The 18,287-nt window shown below is 29.0% G+C and overlaps 1 protein-coding gene across 2 annotated transcripts in view; it reads right to left on the bottom strand.

Annotated features, from left to right (window-relative positions):
* Positions 1 to 2,304: 2,304 nt before the first annotated feature.
* LOC135140441 (GAS2-like protein pickled eggs) overlaps positions 2,305 to 18,287 on the bottom strand; it is a 50,463-nt gene continuing 34,480 nt past the window's right edge. For both annotated transcript variants that reach the window (XM_064070986.1, XM_064070985.1), the window contains exons 5-7: positions 4,140 to 4,247; positions 3,333 to 4,011; positions 2,305 to 3,281 (exon numbers count right to left, since the gene is read on the bottom strand). In XM_064070986.1, coding sequence (XP_063927056.1) covers positions 2,713 to 3,281; positions 3,333 to 4,011; positions 4,140 to 4,247 — 1,356 coding nt within the window. In that variant the 3' untranslated portion in view covers positions 2,305 to 2,712. The remainder of the gene's footprint in view (positions 3,282 to 3,332; positions 4,012 to 4,139; positions 4,248 to 18,287) is intronic.

Below are 18,287 nucleotides of genomic sequence, written 5' to 3'. Positions count from 1 at the left end.
CCTTCCAAAAAACAGAGGGTGGGTGGGTGGGGCTAGTAGTTGATAAGATGAAACTGATTTTGGCAACTTTGGCATTTTCGACTATTTTTTAACGATTTCCGAAAACATTTTTTGTAGATTTCGACATCCAAAATTCATTTTCGGCGTCGTTTCTTTGGAAATTCCTACCGTTTTTCCAAAATCGCCAATTGAAATATAGCAATTTTTACAGTTCCGTCAAAATCGCTCAGTATAAAATTTTTGTAGATAAAAAGGGAAATTATTAATAAAGTTTGTTTTACAAAAAACAATAGTTGTAAGAGTATACTTTGTGGTTTTCATATATTCACAGAAATGTTTAAAATTTGTTTATTTGAGACAATAAAGAAGTCATAACAGGTCAGATCACGTTAGGTCAAGTCAGGTCGGGTGCATGAAATAGGTAATAAATTTTATAACAAATAGTATAACAAAAATTAGTCCCGCCCACCCACCCTGTCTCCTTTTCAATGGTTGATTTTATCCAATTTGAATGAAAGTAGTGATCTCATCAACAGAAATAAAATTAGTCGTTACAACGAGAAGAGGGGGCGGGCGGGCGGGGCTAATATTTGCTTAGATAAGACTGATTTTGGCACTTTTGACATATTCGACCAAAAATAAGTTACGATTACCGTTTTTTTTACTTTTTTCACATCCTAGATTCTATTAATTTCCACTCCCACTCGACCGAAGAACATAATTAGCCCCGCCCACCCACCCGGTCTCCATTTCGGTGATTGGTTTTATCCGCTCTGAATGGGTGAAATGATCTTACACTGAACAGAAATAAAATGAGTCGTTAGAATGAGAAGAGGGGGGTGGGTGGGGCCAGTACTTAATAAGATAAGGCTGATTTCGGCAAATCAAGTACCTTCCAAAAACATAGAGGGTGGGTGGGCGGGGCTAATATTTGGCAAGATAAGACAGATTTTGGCAAATGTCATATCTTACAAGAAAATATAGGGTGGGTGGGCGGGGCTAGTATTTGCTAAGATAAGACTGATTTTGGCCTTTTTGACATTTTAGACTATTTTTCCAACTAGAAGAGGTCAGGTCACGGTAAGTCAAGTCAGGTCACATGCATGAAATAAGAAATAAATTTTATAGCACATATTAGTATAACAAAAAAAAAACGATTAGCGTTTTTTTTTACTTTTGTAATTAGACTATTCTAGATTCTATAATTCGTTTCCAGTACCACTCGTCTGAAAAAATAAATAGCTCCGCCCACCCACCCGCCCTCTTTTTCAGTGATTAATTTTATCAGCTCTGAAATGATGGAATGATCTTATATTTTACAGAAGTAAAATGAGTCCTTAGAATTAGAAGAGGGGAGCCATTAGTTAAGTACTAAGACAAGGCTGATTTTGGCAAATCAAATATCTTCATAAAAAACAGAGGGTGGGTGGGCGGGGCTAATATTTGATAAGATAAATCTGATTTTGGCACTTTTGACATTTTCGACTATTTTTCCAACTAGAAGAGGTAGGTCACATGATTTTGACAAAGTTACTACTACTAAGAAAAAAACGAAAAAAACGGACTTGGTTGGAGTTTAAACGACCTATAAATCAAAATGACTGGAAAATTTTCTGGACGATAAAAATGTGTTGGGTAAACCGAAAAACTAAGAACATCATTTTTATGGATGATGCAGTTGGAAGTCCAAAAAGAAGTCTGTATAGATGACATTGAGTTGAGATTGATCTTCTAAACTTTGAGACAAACTGTAAGACTGATTTTGGCTTTTGGAATAACGTCAACTCTTGAAATATTCCAAGAGGTATTAAACAGAGTGTGGAACCACCTGGAGACCTTGGAACACCGTAGAAGCTGAAGTTACGTCATACGTAAATAAAGAATATCCATCGTTCTAGATTATTTTTCCAAATATTCTGTCTGATGTCCACAAGGAGAAGAAGAAAACTTAGTCCATTGAGACAAATTGGAGAAGTCCTTTTGTAAACAAGTTCCCGGAAGAATGAAACACAAAAACATCTTCAATTGTTCCATTCTTCTGAAACGTGCCTTGACCTTTGTGTCACTTTTTAAAGATCGTCGCATATAATAAAAACAGGGTTGGGCTTAGAGTGCATCCTTGAACCGTATTTTCCCCATCGAGACCTTGGAGTTTCGCTACAGTGCAACTAGGAAATCAATAAACACTCAAAAGTACTAAAACTGTCAAATCTACGTTTTATTTCTTATAAAAGCATACACTCGACATGACTCTCAAAGAAGCAAACGTAAATAAAGGAACCCAGGATCCATGAAACCAACGAAAATAAAAAAATTAGTTTATTAAAAAAAATTAAATAAAAATAAAATTAAATAAGAAAGTAGTTCGTCTATACAAAATGATTAACATAAAATTAGCTGTACTTTAAGTTGTTAAATCATGCACTAAGAGTATTATTAGTGTTATACACATCTCTACACTCTATATACGTCATCTTCCAACCGCGACTTTCTGCGCCTCCATCAACATTTTTAAAAATTGAGCACTTCCTCATCTCCTAAATTATCGTAAACGTAACAATAACGTTATAAAAATTTGAAAAAATCACATCTCCAGAAGTTGAATTAGTCGTAGCACCAAAATATAACAACGTGAATAAACCAGGGGAAGGCGGACTCTATTCTAACCCTTTAAAAAATACCCTGCCTAGGTACAAAATCGTAAAAAATCGGCTACAGGACTGGTGCGGGAATCCTCGACAGGTTGTTATCAGGTCTTGAGTCTTTCCTAGGGCTTCGGTACGACATGCGGTCCCCCCCTCGCACGAACTTCCTGTTCCCGTCGTCCACGTCCAGGTTCGTCCAACTCCCGTACTCCTTCAGGAGCTTCTGGACTTTCTCCACGATGACGGTTTCGTCGTCGGTTTGGTACACCGTGTTGATGAGTTCTTGCTTCAGGTTGCCCTTCGTGGGGGAGCTGCTAGCCGAGGAGTAGCGTCTTTCGTGGGGGGAGGGCGTGATGCTTCTGCGGGTGTGAGCGTTCCGTGACAGCGGAGGGCTGAAGGTCTCCAGGTTGAGCGAAGGGCGGGCTTGCTTCTGCCGCCCGCTCCAGGTCCCAAACCTGTCGCTTTTCTTGGGCGAGGCCTTCGGCAAAGGGCTTTTCTCCCGCGTGACGGGAGGAGACGTCTCCTTCTTGGGGGCTTCTTTGGGCTTGGGTTTGCCGTCTTCGTAGATGCGTTGCGAGAATTGGGTTTTGCGCAGACCAACGTCGTTGGTGTCGTCAGGACCGTCCAGGTGATGCTCTGGAATCAATGGGTTAGTTTTGGGGGTTTTAGTAAGTATTGACGTGTTACCATTGTCTTCAGCATCCTCCACCGAGTCCTGACTGTGCAGCGACATCCTCTGCTTCGACTTGTCTTGGATGGCCCCCAAGCTCCGATAACCCTCATCTGAAACTTCCGAAGTTGTGTCGCTTTGGTCTTCATTCACTTGCAACGACGCTTCCGATTTCAAATTTCTATTATTATTATCGATTGGGATTTGTATGGAGGTGATGTGCTGGGTGTGGCTCTTCCCGTTGGCGTATTTGGCTTGGTGGACGGGTGAAGTGGTGGGGGAGTTCTTTGCCTTACCAGTGGCCAGGCGCGTCTGGTGCGTGGACGTGAAGTTAGGGGTGGGGCTTCTGGAGCGCGAAGGCGGGGCTAGCGACTTCCGCGGGACGTTGGGACTCAGCGACCGCCGGTCGCTCAAGTGCGACGGCGAGCGCGATCTGGAGCGGTTGAGCGCGTTCATGGGTGGACCCAGCGACGACGGGTTGCTGGTCGTGTGGCACCCAGTCACGCCACCCATCGCCGATCTGTCGTAGTACACGTGGGACCCGTGCAGGTCGGCGGCTCCCGGTTTGTTTACCAAGCGCGCGCCCTGGGTGGTCCGGTGTTGCGAGCGGCAGCGGCAAGGGTCGTGCTTGTCCAGGTAGTGGGAGAGAGTGTCCCAGCCTCCGCCCACGCGTACCATGACGTGGTTGCGCAGGATCTGGAAGTGGGAATTGTTTACCATTCGTGGTCGGGTCACCTCTGGTTGTCAGAGAGGTACTTAGCATTTCAAAAGCAAACTTGTGTACGTATGCAAATTGGGTATTGTGTTCTTCAAAGCGGACTCACCCTGACGAAAATCAACACTTTGGTGTCGCCGATGCGGTATTTGCCCTCGGAGACGCGGATCATGGGGAACTGGGTGGGGCAGGTGCATTGGGCCACCAAGTCGCGAACCTGGAAGAGATGAAGGGTTAGAGAAAATATAAACATTGGGTGGGTTTTTTTTTTTTTTTGTTAGTGGGAATTGAAGAAAATCAAGGGTTCGGGTTGGGTCCTGTGTTGTTCCGTGTTTTTGCGAACGATCTACGCTTAAGATTTATATAACATTTAGTTCGTTCGTCTCTTCGATTCCGCCCCGAGATTTTATTAAGTTCTTGAAAAAATAATAACAAAGATGCCTGTGATTTTTTCAAAAATTTTCCAATTTTCCAACTTTTCGTCTTTTCAGTTTTCCGGTTTTTAGTGTTCCAGTTTCCAAATTGTCGATTTTACATTTTTGGTTTCTCAAGTTTTAATTTTCCAATTTTTGGATTTTTAAATTTTACAATTTCACATTCTTTTGAACAATCGAAAAATGAAAAACCTAAAAATTGTAAAACTGAAAAACTGAAGAAACGAAAAACTGAAGAATGAAAAAATATCACAAAATGGGAAAATCGAAAAATTGTAGAATCAAAAAATGAAGAACCGAAAAATTGAAATATCCAAAATTGAAGAAAGGCCAAACTGAAGAAACGGAAAATTTGGTAAAAAATGAAGAATTTGATCCAAGAATTGCAAAACCGAAAAATTGAAAAAGTGAGAAATAAAAAACAAAACATTCAAGCAACGAAAGATTTCCAAAGTTTTAAACTTACCTACGATTTTGAATTTTTCATTTGCCCGATTTTTTGATTTTTAAGTTTTACCAAGTTTTTATTTTTCACTTTTTCGTTTTTCAATATTTCGTTGTCCAATTTTTAGATTTTACAATTATCCGATTTTTCAGTTTTCAATTTTTCGATTTTACAAGTTATAATTCTCCAATTTTAAGCTTTTTCAATTTTTAATTTTTCAAGTGTCTGATTTTTCGGTTATAAGATTCTTTTTAATCACGGATTTTCCAATTATTCGATTTTTTTAGTGTTTCTGAATTTCAGTTTTGGAATTTTTGTTCTTGGATTTTACAATTTCTCGATTCAGAATTTCTCAATTTTTCGATTTTTAATTTTCAATTTTACAATTTTGAAATTTTTACATTTTACAAATTAATCGATTTTTCCACTTTTCAATCATAAAATTGTGTAATTTTTCGATTTTCCAAGTGTTTAGTTTTTCATATTTTCAATTTTTTGTTTCCTCTATTGATTTTTCTTCGATTTTACAATTTTTCGATTTTTCAAGTATTTTTCAGAATTTTCATTTTTGGAATTTTTGAATTTTATGATCGTCCAATTTTTTGTTCTTGGATTTTACAATTTCTCATTTAGAATTTCCCAAATTTTTCAATTTTTAATTTTTTAGTTCTATAGTTTTGAAATTTTTGCATTTTACAAATTTATCGATTTTTCCAATTTACAGTTTTTCGCTTTCTCTATTTGTTTTTCGTTTTTACAATATTTCGTTTTTAAAATTTTAAAATTTTTCGATTTTTCAAGTATTCAGTTTCAGAATTTTGCACTTTGGAATTTTGGAATTGATAATCGTTCTTGGATTGTAGACTTTCCCAATTTTTTAATTTAAAATTTTTCAATTTTACAATTTAAAAATTTTTACATTTTACAAATGTATCGATTTTTCTACTTTTCACTTTTCAATTTGTGCAATTTTTCAAGGATTATATTTTTTCAGTTTTTTGTTTTTACGATTTTAAAATTTTTCAGTTTTCAATTTTTCGATTTTACAAGTTATAATTGTCCAATTTTTCGATTTTACAATTTTTTGACTTTTCAATTTTACACTTCCACAATTTCTCGATTTTTCAGTATTGGGAACCACAGTTTCTCGATTCAGAAAATTATAATTTCTCAATCATTCCATTTTCAATTCTTCGAGTTTTCAATTTTACATTTTTTGGAAGTTTCCACTTTTTCATTTTTTTATTCACGGACTTTCCGATTTTTCGGTTTTTAAAATTTTCATTTTTACAATTTTGAAATGTTTACATTTTACATATTAATCGATTTTTCCACGTTTCAGTTATAAAATTGTGTAATTTTTCAATTTTCCAAGTATTTTATTTTTTATTTTTTCGATTTTTCGTTTTCTTTATTCATTTTTCTTCGATTTTACAATTTTTCGATTTTTCAATTTTGGAATTTTTGAATTTTATAATGATCGTCCAAATTTTTCTTCTTGGATTTTAAAATTTCTCGATTTAGAATTTCCCAATTTTTCAATTTTAATTTTTCAATTTTACAGTTATGAAATTTTTTCATTTTACAAATTTATCGATTTCTCCACTTTTTAATTTTAAAATTGTGTAATTTTTCAAGTATTTTGTTTTTAATATTTCAATTTTGCATTTTTTTAATTGAATTTTAAAATTTATCGATTTTTCAATTTTATAATGTCTCATTTTCCTTAAGTTGGTTTTCAGTTTTTCAACACATTTTTCACTTCCCAATTTTTCGATTTTCCACTCTTTAAATTTTATAATTTTCCTTTTTACTTACAACTATGCGATTTTTAATTTTTGGAATTTTCAATTTTTCGTTTTTTCAATTTTACAATTTATCAGTTTTTCGTTCTTTTTAACTTTGCGCACTTCCCAATTTTTCAAAATTCCAATTTTCCGATTTTATAATTTTTTGATATTTTTTCGCAGAATCTCTCAATAATAATTTTCCAGTATTTCATATTTCAATTTCCAAATTTTCGATTTTACTGTTTTTCAATTTTATAATTTTGTAATTTTTCGATTTTCCCGTTCTTCAATTTTATAATTTAGCATTTTTAAATTTTATATGTAGGATTTTTCAATTTTCCAAATTTTTGATTTTACAATTTTACAATTTTGTAATTTTTCGATTTTCCACTTTTTCAATTACATTATTTTGAATTTTTTCATTTTACAAGTCCCCGATTTTCAATTTTAATTTTACAAATTTTTGGTTTTTAATTTTTCGATTTTTTAAATTTTTTGCAAAATTTTGAAACTAAAAAAATTCTTCTACTGAGAAAATTAAAAATATTGCAAAATTGTAAATTAAAAAATGCAAAATAGTAAAATTCATTACTTTTAAAATTGAAAAAATTTAAAATTGGATGATTGGAAAATCAAACGATTGCTAAATTATAGCTTAGGAAAGTTGTAAAACTGAAAAATCGAAAAATTGCAGAAGTGTAAAATTCGAAAATAGAATAATTGTAAAATCGAAAAATAAATAGAGAAAACGAAAAACTGAAAAAATGAAAAATAAAGTACTTGAAAAAAATGGCAGAATTTTAAAATTGAAAAATCGAAAAATTGTAAAATCGAAGAAAAATGAATCGAGAAAACGAAAAATCGAAAAAATAAAAAATAGAATACTTGGAAAATTGAAATATTACACAATTTTATAATTGAAAAGTCGAAAAAACGATTAATTTGAAAAATGTAAAAATTTCAAAATTGTAAAATTGAAAATTTTAAAAATTGAAAAATTGGAAAGTCCGTGAATAAAAAAAATCTTAGAACGGAAAAATCATACATTTGAAAAATTAAATATTGAAAATGTGGAAAATTGCAAAATATATAAATAGAAAAATCGAAGAATTGAAAAACTGAATAATTGAGAAATTATAATTTTCTAAATCGAGAAACTTTGGTTCCCAATACTGAAAAATCGAAAAATTGAAAAACTGAAAAATCGGACAAGTGTAAATTTTAAAACTGTAAAAATGAAAAATTAAAAATCGGGCTATAAAATCCAAAAATTCCAAATTGAAAATTCTGAAAGAGAATACTTGAAAAATCGAAAAATTGTAAAAGTGTAAAATTGAAAAATCAAAAAATTGTAAAATCGAAAAATTGGAGAATTATAACTTGTAAAATCGAAAAATTGAAAACTGAAAAATCGGATAATTGTAAAATCGAAAAATTTTAAAATTGTAAAATCGAAAAACTGGAAAAATATAATCCTTGAAAAATTGCACAAATTGAAAAGTGAAAACTGGAAAAATCGATACATTTGTAAAATGTAAAAATTTTAAAATTGTAAAATTGAAAAATTGGGAAATTCTGCAATCCAAGAACGATTATCAATTCCAAAATTCCAAAATGGAAAATTCTGAAACAGAATACTTGAAAAATCGAAAAATTTTTAAATTTTAAAATCGAAAAATTGTAAAAACGAAAGACAAATACAGAATGCGAAAAACTGGAAATTGTAAAAATCGATCAATTTGTAAAATGTACAAATTTTAAAATTCTAAAATCGAAAAATTTTAAAATCGAAAAATTCTAGAATTACAAATTGAAAAAATGAAAAATCGGATAATTGTAAAATCGAAAAATTGAAAAAATTAAAAATCGGATAATTGTAAAACCGAAAAATAAATAATAGAGAAAACGAAAAAGTGAAAAAATAACAAAAATTCAAAAATTTAAGAAAACTGAAAAGTGGAAAAATCGATAAATTTGTAAAATGTAAAAATTTCAAAACTGTAGAATTAAAAAATAAAAAATTGAAACATTGGGAAATTCTAAACGAGAAATTGTAAAATCCAAGTACAAAAAATTGGACGATCATTATAAAATCCAAAAATTCCAAAAATGAAAATTCTGAAAAATACTTGAGAAATCGAAAAATTGTAAAATCCAAAAAAAATCAATAGAGGAAAGAAAAAATTGAAAAAGTGAAAAACTTAATATTTGGAAAATTGAAAAATTACACAATTTTATGATTGAAAAGTGGAAACATCGATTAATTTGTAAAATGTAAAAATTTCAAAATTGTAAAATTGAAAATTAAAAATCGAAAAACAGAAATTTTAAATCGAGAAATTGTAAAATCCAAGAACAAAAATTGAACAAAAATTCCAAAATTGAAAAGTCTGAAAGACTACTCAAAAAATCGAAAAATTGGAAAATTCGCCGTTAAAAAAAATTTTAGAACCAAAAAATCAGACACTTGAAAAATAAAATTAAAAAAGTGGAAAATTGGAAAAATTGTGCAATTGAAAAATCGAAGACTTACAAATTCCAAAATCGAAAAATTGAAAACGTGAAAAATCGGATACATAATTGTAAAATCGGAAAATTTAAAAATTGGAAAAACGAAAAATAAACCCAGAAATCGAAAAAAATGAAAAATAAAATACTTAAAAAATTTAAAACTGAAAAGTGGAAAAATCGATTAATTTGTAAAATATAAAAATTTCAAAATTGTAAAATTTAAAATTAAAAATCGAAAAATTGAGAAATTCTAAATCGAGAAATTGTAAAATCCAAGAACAAAAATTGAACAAAAATTCCAAAATTGAAAATTCTGGAACACTACTCAAAATATAGAAAAATTGGAAAATCCGTGATTAAAAAAAATCTTAGAACCGACATTTGAAAAATTAAAAATTGAAAAAGTGGAAAATTGGAAAAATTATACAATTAAAAATCGAAGAATTGAGAAATTATAATTTTCTAAACCGAGAAACTGTTTCTACTAATACTGAAAAATCGAAAAACTGAAAAAATTAAAAATCGGATAATTGTAAAACCGAAAAATTTAAAAATTGTAAAAACGAAAAATAAATAAAGAAAACGGAAAACTGAGAAAAATGAAAAAATAAAATACTTGAAAAATTGCACAAATTTAAAACTGAAAAGTGGAAAAATCGGTAAATTTGTAAAATGTAAAAATTTTAAAATTGGAAAAAATGAAAAATTAAAAATTGGACGATCATTAGAAAATCCAAAAATTCCAAAATTGAAAATTCTGAAATAGAATTCTTGAAAAATCGAAAAATTGTAAAAGTGTAAAATCGAAAAATCAAAAAATTGTAAAATCGAAAAATTGAAAACTGAAAAATCGGATAATTGTAAAATCGAAAAATTGAAAAAATATAATCCTTAAAAAATTACACAATTTGAAAATTGAAAAGTGGAAAAATCGATAAATTTGTAAAATTAAAAAATTTCGAAATAGAAAAATAGAAAAATTAAAAATTGAAAAATTCGGAAATTCTAAATCGGGAAATTCTAAAATCCAAGAACGATTATAAATTCCAAAATTCCAAAATGGAAAATTCCGAAACAGAATACTTGAAAAATCGAAAAATTGTAAAAACCAAAACAAATAGAGAAAGCGAACAACTGAAAATTGGAAAAATCGATAAATTTGTAAAATCTAAACATTTCAAAAGCTTAAAATTGAAAAATTTTAAAATCGAAAAATTGGAGACGTACAAATTGAAAAAATGAAAAATCGGATAATTGTAAAACCGAAAAATTTTAAAATTGTAAAAACGAAAAATAGAGAAAACCAAAAACTGAAAAAATAAAAAAATAAAATACTTCAAAAATTGCATAAATTTAAAATTCAAAGTTTTTGAAATTGTAAAACTGAAAAATTAAAAATTGAAACATCGAAAAACTCAAAAATGAAAAACAAAATACATACAAAATCGAAAAGTGGAAAAATCGATAACTTTGTAAAATGTAAAAATTTCAAAATTGCAAAATCCAACAAAAATTGAAAATTCTGAAATACAATATTTGAAAAATCGAAAAATTGATAAGTCCGTGAAAAAAATCTTAGAACCGAAAATCACACATTTAAAAAATTAAAAATTGAAAAAGTGGAAAATTGCAGAAATTGTGAAATTAAAAATCTAAGAAGTGAAAATTTGAATGATTGAGAAATTATAATTTTGAAAATCGAGAATCTGTGTTTCCAATACTGAAAAATCGGAAAATTGAAAAACGAAAAATTGTAAATTCAAAAATCGACAAATAAAAAAATCAAAATTCCAAAAACCGACAAATTCAATAAACGGAAAATTGTAACATTGAAAAATTGAAAAATTAGAAATCGAGGAATTGAATTAAAAAAGCAAATAATCAAAAATCGAATTGAAAAATTAAAAAACTAAACACAAAAAATTTGAAAAATTAAATATGTATCGGATAGAAGATTATTAAAAAACAGAAAAAAACGGTAAATTTGAAACCGAAAAATCCCAAAATTGAAATTCAGAAATCGAAAAATCACAAAATCTAAAAAATCGCTTCCCCAACCCCGATTTTGTCCCTCCGCACTTTCACCAGCGCCGTAATAGGAAAATTCGATTTTTCCCTCCGAGTCGTGCACGATCGTATCGAATTAATAAAATCCGCTTTAATGATGTGCACGACTATAGTGAAAGCGACTTTTAATTTATTAATGTGTACCTATACTGCATTTGCAATATGGTTTCGCAAATCCGTACGTGTGCGGTCTCCTTTTTCGATTTTATCGCGATGGCTCGATCTAGACGGCTCGGAAGAATGGCGTGGGTTTCGCACAGCTGGCTTGATCTGATTCCAGGGGCCGCGATTGTCTTTTTTTTAATTGGGAAGCGCCTACGTGATTGTTTATGTTTTGCTGAGATAGTGGTGAGGAATGGGGATTTTTGACGTATCGACGCGAGATGTGTGCGGAGATAGAGGTGGGAGCGGTTATCACTATTATCAGTGCGTGCGTCACGAATGTCATCACCGGGAAAATGAGGTTTGTTTGGTTTTGACGTCGAAGGTTGGCGCCTTTTAAGGTATAGAATTCGGCGGAAGTTAATATTATAAGAATAGATATTGGAACAAGTAGGTCGGTCGGAAAAGTGGGGAAGGGACAAGGACGTAGTGTGGATCCTTGAAGTGTGTGTAATTCTTACTTTGTGAGGAATTCGCCGAAAAGATAAGGATTAAAGGAAAATTTTTACGTTCTTAGTTATGACTTATGTTGTAGTAGATATTACAGATAAATCATTCGTAAAAATAACGAAATAAAAGCAAGTTAAAAAAATTGTAAAATAGAAAAATCGAAAATTTATTACAATTTTCCAATTCTTTTTCTTTTCGATTTTCCGGTTTCCCGACTTTCTTGAATTTGTCCAAATTTTTAATTTCTCTATCATTCGATAAAAAAGACGGGATTAGGAGACTCGATTTTTTAAATTTTGCGATTTTTCGATTTCTGAATTTCAATTTTTGGATTTTTCGGTTTCCAAATTTACCATTTTTTTCTGTTCTTCAATAATCTTGTATCCGATTTTTTGATTTGCCAATTTAGTAATTTTTCGATTTCGCATTATTCGATTTCTATTTTTTCAAATTCTCAATATTAAATTTTTAAAATTTTTGATTTTTAGTTTCTGATTTTTCAATTTGATTTTTGATTATTTGCTTTTTAATTTCTCGATTTTTTTAAATATTCAGTTTCTCAATTATCCTATTTTTCAAATGTTCCCGATTTTTAGTTTTTCGATTTTTCAATATGTAATTTGATTTTTTGGTTTTACAATTTGGCAGTGCTTCGATTTCTGGATTTCAGACTCTAAATTTTTTAATTTTTCGATATTTCATTATTACAATTTTCGGTTTCTTGAATCTGTCGGCTTTTGGAATTTTGATTTTTCATTTGTCCGCTTTTTCAGTTCCTCGATTTTAAAATTTTATACTCCTTGTTTTTCCAATTTTGGGTTTTCAATTTTAAAATTTTCAAATTTTTACATATTACAAATTTATCGATTTTTCAAATTTTCCGTTTTTCGCTATCTCTATTTGTTTTTCGTTTTTACAATTTTTTGATTTTAAAATTTTCAAATTTTTCGATTTTCAAGTATTCTGTTTCAGAATTTTCCATTTTAGAATTTTGGAATTGATAATCGTTCTTGGATTTTAGAATTTCTCGATTTAAAATTTCCCAATTTTTCAATTTTTAATTTTCCAATTTTACAATTTTAAAATTTTTAAGTTTTACAAATTTATCGATTTTTCCACTTTTCAATTTTCAAATTGTGCAATTTTTTAAGGATTATATTTTTTCAATTTTTCGATTTTACAATTATCCGATTTTTCAGTTTTCAATTTTTCGATTTTACAATTTTTTTATTTTTCAATCTTACACTTTTACAATTTTTCGATTTTTCAAGTATTCTGTTTCAGAATTTTCAATTTTGGATTTTTTGGATTTTATAATGATCGTCCAATTTTTTATTTTACCATTTTAAAATTTTTATATTTTACAAATTTACCGATTTTTCCAATTTTCAGTTTTAAATTTGTACAATTTTTCAAGTATTTTATTTTTTTAATTTTCTCAGTTTTTCGTTTTCTCTATTTATTTTTCGTTTTTACAATTTTTAAATTTTTGGATTTTACACTTGTCCCATTTTTCAGTTTTTCAATTTTTCTGTTTTTCAGTATTGGGAATCACAGTTTCTCGATTTAGAAAATTATAATTTCGCAAATCATTCCATTTTCAATTCTTCGATTTTTCAAATTACAATTTTTCCAATTTTCCACTTTTTCAATTTTTAATTTTTCAAGGGTCTGATTTTTCGGTTCTAAGATTTTTTTTTATTCACGGGCTTTTCAATTTTTCGATTTTTTAAATACTGTTTCAGAATTTTCAATTTTGGAATTTTTGTTCAGTTTTGGTTTTTGGATTTTACAATTTCTCGATTTAGAATTTCTCAATTTTTCGATTTTTAATTTTCAATTGGAAGTTCAAAAAATTGGAAATCGAAAAAGTGAAGAAATGAAAAATTGAAAAATCAAGAAACAAAAAAAAACAGTTAAATTGAAGAAATGAAAAATTACATTTGAAAATTGAAAAATAAAAAATTTAAGAAACCAAAAATTGAGACAACGACAAAGAAAAGTGGAAAGACACATAAAACGAAAAATAGAAAAACCGAGAAACAAGAAAAAAATTGAAAATTTGAAGAAACTAAAAATTGGAAGTAAACATTGAGAAACGAAAAATACAAAAATTCGAAGAAAGGAAAAATTAAATCCAAAAATTAAAAAATGGTTAAATTAGAAAATCTAAAAATTAGAAAAGCGAAAACATGGAAGTTCATAAAATTGCAAATCAAAAAAGTGAAGAAAAGAAAAATTGAAAAATCAAGAAATAAAAACACAGATGAATTGAAACAGTGAAAAATTACATCTAAAAATTCAAAAATCAAAAAATTGAAGAAACGACAAACAAAAAAAATCGAAAAAACGGAAAATTGGCTCCGAAAGTTAAAAACTGGATAAATTGAAAAATCGAAAAATTGAAAATTCAAAAAATTGCAAATCCAAAAGTGAAGTTTAATGAAAAATTGAAAAATCAAGAAACAAAAAAACATAAATTGAAGAAATGAAAACTTCCATCTGAAAATAGAATCATCGAAAATTGAAGAACGAAATGAAAAATTTTAGAAACGAAAAATTGAAGAAATGAAAAATTACAAACCGAAAATTGAAGAAAGCAAAAATTGAAAAAATGGCAAAAAATTGATAAATTGAAAAATCGAAAAAGTGAAGATACGATCAATTCAAAAATCAAGAAAAAAAAAACAGATAAAATGAAGAAATGAAAAATTACATTTTGAAAATTGAAAAATCAAAAAGTTGTAGAATCGAATAATTGAAGAAACGAAAATTTGAAAAATCGAAAATTTAAGAAACCAAAAATTGAGAAAACGACAAAGAAAAGTGGAAAGACCGAAAAAGCGAAAAATAGAAAAACCGAGAAACAAGAAAAAAATTGAAAATTTGAAGAAACGAAAAATTGGAAGTAAACATTGAGACATCGAAAAATAAAAAAATTCGAAGAAAGGAAAAATTAAATCCAAAAATTCAAAAATGGTTAAATTGGAAAATCTAAAAATTAGAAAAGCGAAAAAATGGAAGTTCATAAAATTGCAAATCGAAAAAGTGGAGAAAGGAAAAATTGAAAAATCAAGAAACAAAAAAACAGATAAATTGAAACAACGAAAAATTACATTTAAAAATTCAAAAATCAAAAAAATTAAACAAAAAAAAAAAGAAAAAAAATGGATAAATTGAAAAATCGAAAAATTGGTAGTTCAAAATATTGGAAATCGAAAAGTGAAGTTTAATGAAAAATTGAAAAATCAAGAAACAAAAAAACATAAATTGAAGAAATGAAAACTTCCATCTGAAAATTGAAAATCAAAAAGTTGTAAAATAAAAAAATTCAAGAACCAAAAAATTGAAGATCCGAAATGAAAAATTTTAGAAACGAAAAATTGAAGAACCGAAAAATTTTAAAAACAAAAAATTACAAACCGAAAATTGAAGAAAGCGAACACTGAAAAAATAGCAAAAAATTGATAAATTGAAAAATCGAAAAAGTGAAGATACGAAAAAGTGAAAAAAAAAAAGAAAAAAAAACATACTGAAAATTGCAAAAAACAAAAATTGAAAAAATGACAAAAAATTGATAGATTGAAAAATCGAAAAAGTGAAGATGCGAAAAATTCAAAAATCAAGAAAAAAAACATAAATTGAAGAAATGAAAACTTCCATCTGAAAATTGAAAATCAAAAAGTTGTAAAATCAAAAAATGCAAGAACCGAAAAATTGAAACATCGAAAATTGAAGAAACGAAATGAAAAATTTGAAAACGAAAAATTTGAAAAACCGAAAATTGAAGGAACGAAAAATTGAAGCACAGAAAAATTTAAAAAACGAAAAATTACAAACTGAAAATTGCAAAAAACAAAAATTGAAAAAATGAGAAAAAATTGTTAGATTGAAAAATCGAAAAAGTGAAGATGCGAAAAATTCAAAAATCAAGAAAAAAAACATAAATTGAAGAAATGAAAACTTCCATCTGAAAATTGAAAATCAAAAAGTTGTAAAATCAAAACATTCAAGAACCGAAAAATTGAAACATCGAAAATTGAAGAAACGAAATGAAAAATTTTAGAAACGAAAAATTTAAAAACGAAAAATTTGAAAAACCGAAAATTGAAGAAACGAAAAATTGAAGAACCGAAAAATTTTAAAAACGAAAAATTACAAACCGAAAATTGAAGAAAGCGAACACTGACAAAATAGCAAAAAATTGATAAATTGAAAAATCGAAAAAGTGAAAAATAAAGAAAAAAAAAACATAAATTGAAGAAATGAAAACTTCCATCTGAAAATTGAAAATCAAAAAGTTGTAAAATCAAAAAATGCAAGAACCGAAAAATTGAAACATCGAAAATTGAAGAAACGAAATGAAAAATTTTAGAAACGAAAAATTGAAGAACAGAAAAATTTAAAAAACGAAAAATTACAAACTGAAAATTGAAAAAAGCAAAAATTGAAAAAATCACAAAAAATTGATCAATTGAAAAATCGAAAAAGCGAAGATACGAAAAATTGAAAAATCAAGGAAAAAAACATAAATGAAAACTTCCATCTGAAAATTGAAAATCAAAACGTTGTAAAATCAAAAAATTCAAGAACTGTAAAATTGAAGAAACGAAATGAAAAATTTTAGCAACGAAAAATCTGAAAAACCGAAAATTGAAGAAACGAAAAATTGAAGAACCGAAAAATTTTAGAAACGAAAACTTTTAATAACGAAAAATTGCAAACCGAAAATTGAAGAAAGCGAACACTGAAAAAATAGCAAAAAATTGATAAATGGAAAAATCGAAAGTGAAGATACGAAAAATTGAAAAATCAAGAAAAAAATAGACAAACTGAACAAATAAACAATTACCTCTGAAAATTGAAAAATCGAAAAGTTGTAAAATCGAAAAATTGAAGAAACGAAAATAATCGCAAATTTAAGAAATGAAAAATTGGGAGTAAAAATTGAGAAATCGAAAAAATACACAAACGAAAAATTAGATCCAAAAAGCGAAAAATTTAAAAATTTCAAAAACGGCAAACAAAAAAAGTAGAAAAATTGAAAAAATCAAAAATGCATAAATTGGGAATTCGAAAAATTGGAAAGGTGAAAAATTGGCCTTTCAAAAATTGAAGAAACGAAAAATCTAGAAATTGAAAAAATGAAAAATTGAGCAATTTACAAAATTTAGATATTATGTAGAATTTTCTTAACAACACAAATTTCTAACGACTTTCGTAGTAGAACTTAAGTAAAATGAGAAAGATTCAAATTTTTGAAAAACCAAGATCGTGTTGAGGATATACCCAGTATGTGCACATATGCTTCGACCCGAAGATTCGACTTTTTGTTTAATTTTTCTATAACAGACATCCGTGATTATTTTGTAGCATAGTTTCAATTAATTATTGAGAATATTCGGAGCATATATTCTAAATCGTAAACATTGAGAACACTTAAAAAAATACTGAGAATATGAAATTCGAGGAATAGCCAATGGATACTTATGTAGCTGTACCACGAACATTAGAATATCAGATAAACAAAAAATAATAATAAAAAATAAAAAACCCCTTGGCACGCACTCAGATGGTGTCGGATAAGATCATTCAGGTCCAGCGGATTTTTTCAATATCAACAAGATATTTTATTTTTCCTTTGAAACAGTCTAATTTTAGTCCTCTTTAATCTCATCAACATAACAATAAAACTTCTCCGTTATCATTTTATCATCGCCCCATCTAAGTACCCCTTACAAGATCCTTATCACCCGAATTTTATCTCTCAAAACGCCAATTAAAAGTCGCACTCATCTCGAACACGTCAAGATTGCCAACGTTCATTGTTCCATAGACTAATATCTCATTTTTACCCACTCATTCCTCCTTTGCGAAAATAATGAGTCCACAATAACGTAATAACGTAATCACCTGATAAGTCAAGCACCGGCTTACGATAATCTCCAATCTGCCGCAACAAAAAACAAAATCACTCTAATAATCCGTGCCTACGTTTCGGAGGTCAGGTACGCACCTCCAGTCTCACTTTTGCAAAAAAATCGGCCGTAATCCGTCAAAATTGACGGACTGATTAAAAAATAAGATCCGATTACCGGCTGGGTGTATTAATAAAATTGAAACCAAAAGCGAATCGACAGGTTCTGTCATTGCGGCTTGGCGGACCAGTCCCACGCAGAAATTCTTCTACTTGGACGGGAAAATCGTTACTTGGGCGATTAATCCACTTGCCTACACTTGTTACCTTCAATGAAATGCCATAGTTCACCCACGGGTGGAGGTTGGAGTGTGGAGCCCGAGCGACAAGTGTCACATTGTACTGTAGTATATATCTTTCTCATTTTACAAAATTTCTACTACAAAAATGATTTTTTAGAGCCATATGCTCAGAATATTCT

Source organism: Zophobas morio, unplaced genomic scaffold (genome assembly GCF_036711695.1).
Source record: "Zophobas morio isolate AGI-343-1 ecotype UQ-CSIRO unplaced genomic scaffold, CSIRO_AGI_Zmor_V1 ptg000040l, whole genome shotgun sequence".
NCBI classification, from domain to species: domain Eukaryota; kingdom Metazoa; phylum Arthropoda; class Insecta; order Coleoptera; family Tenebrionidae; genus Zophobas; species Zophobas morio.
The sequence above is the reverse complement of the archived record's forward strand: the minus strand, read 5'-3'. Positions and strand labels throughout refer to the sequence as shown.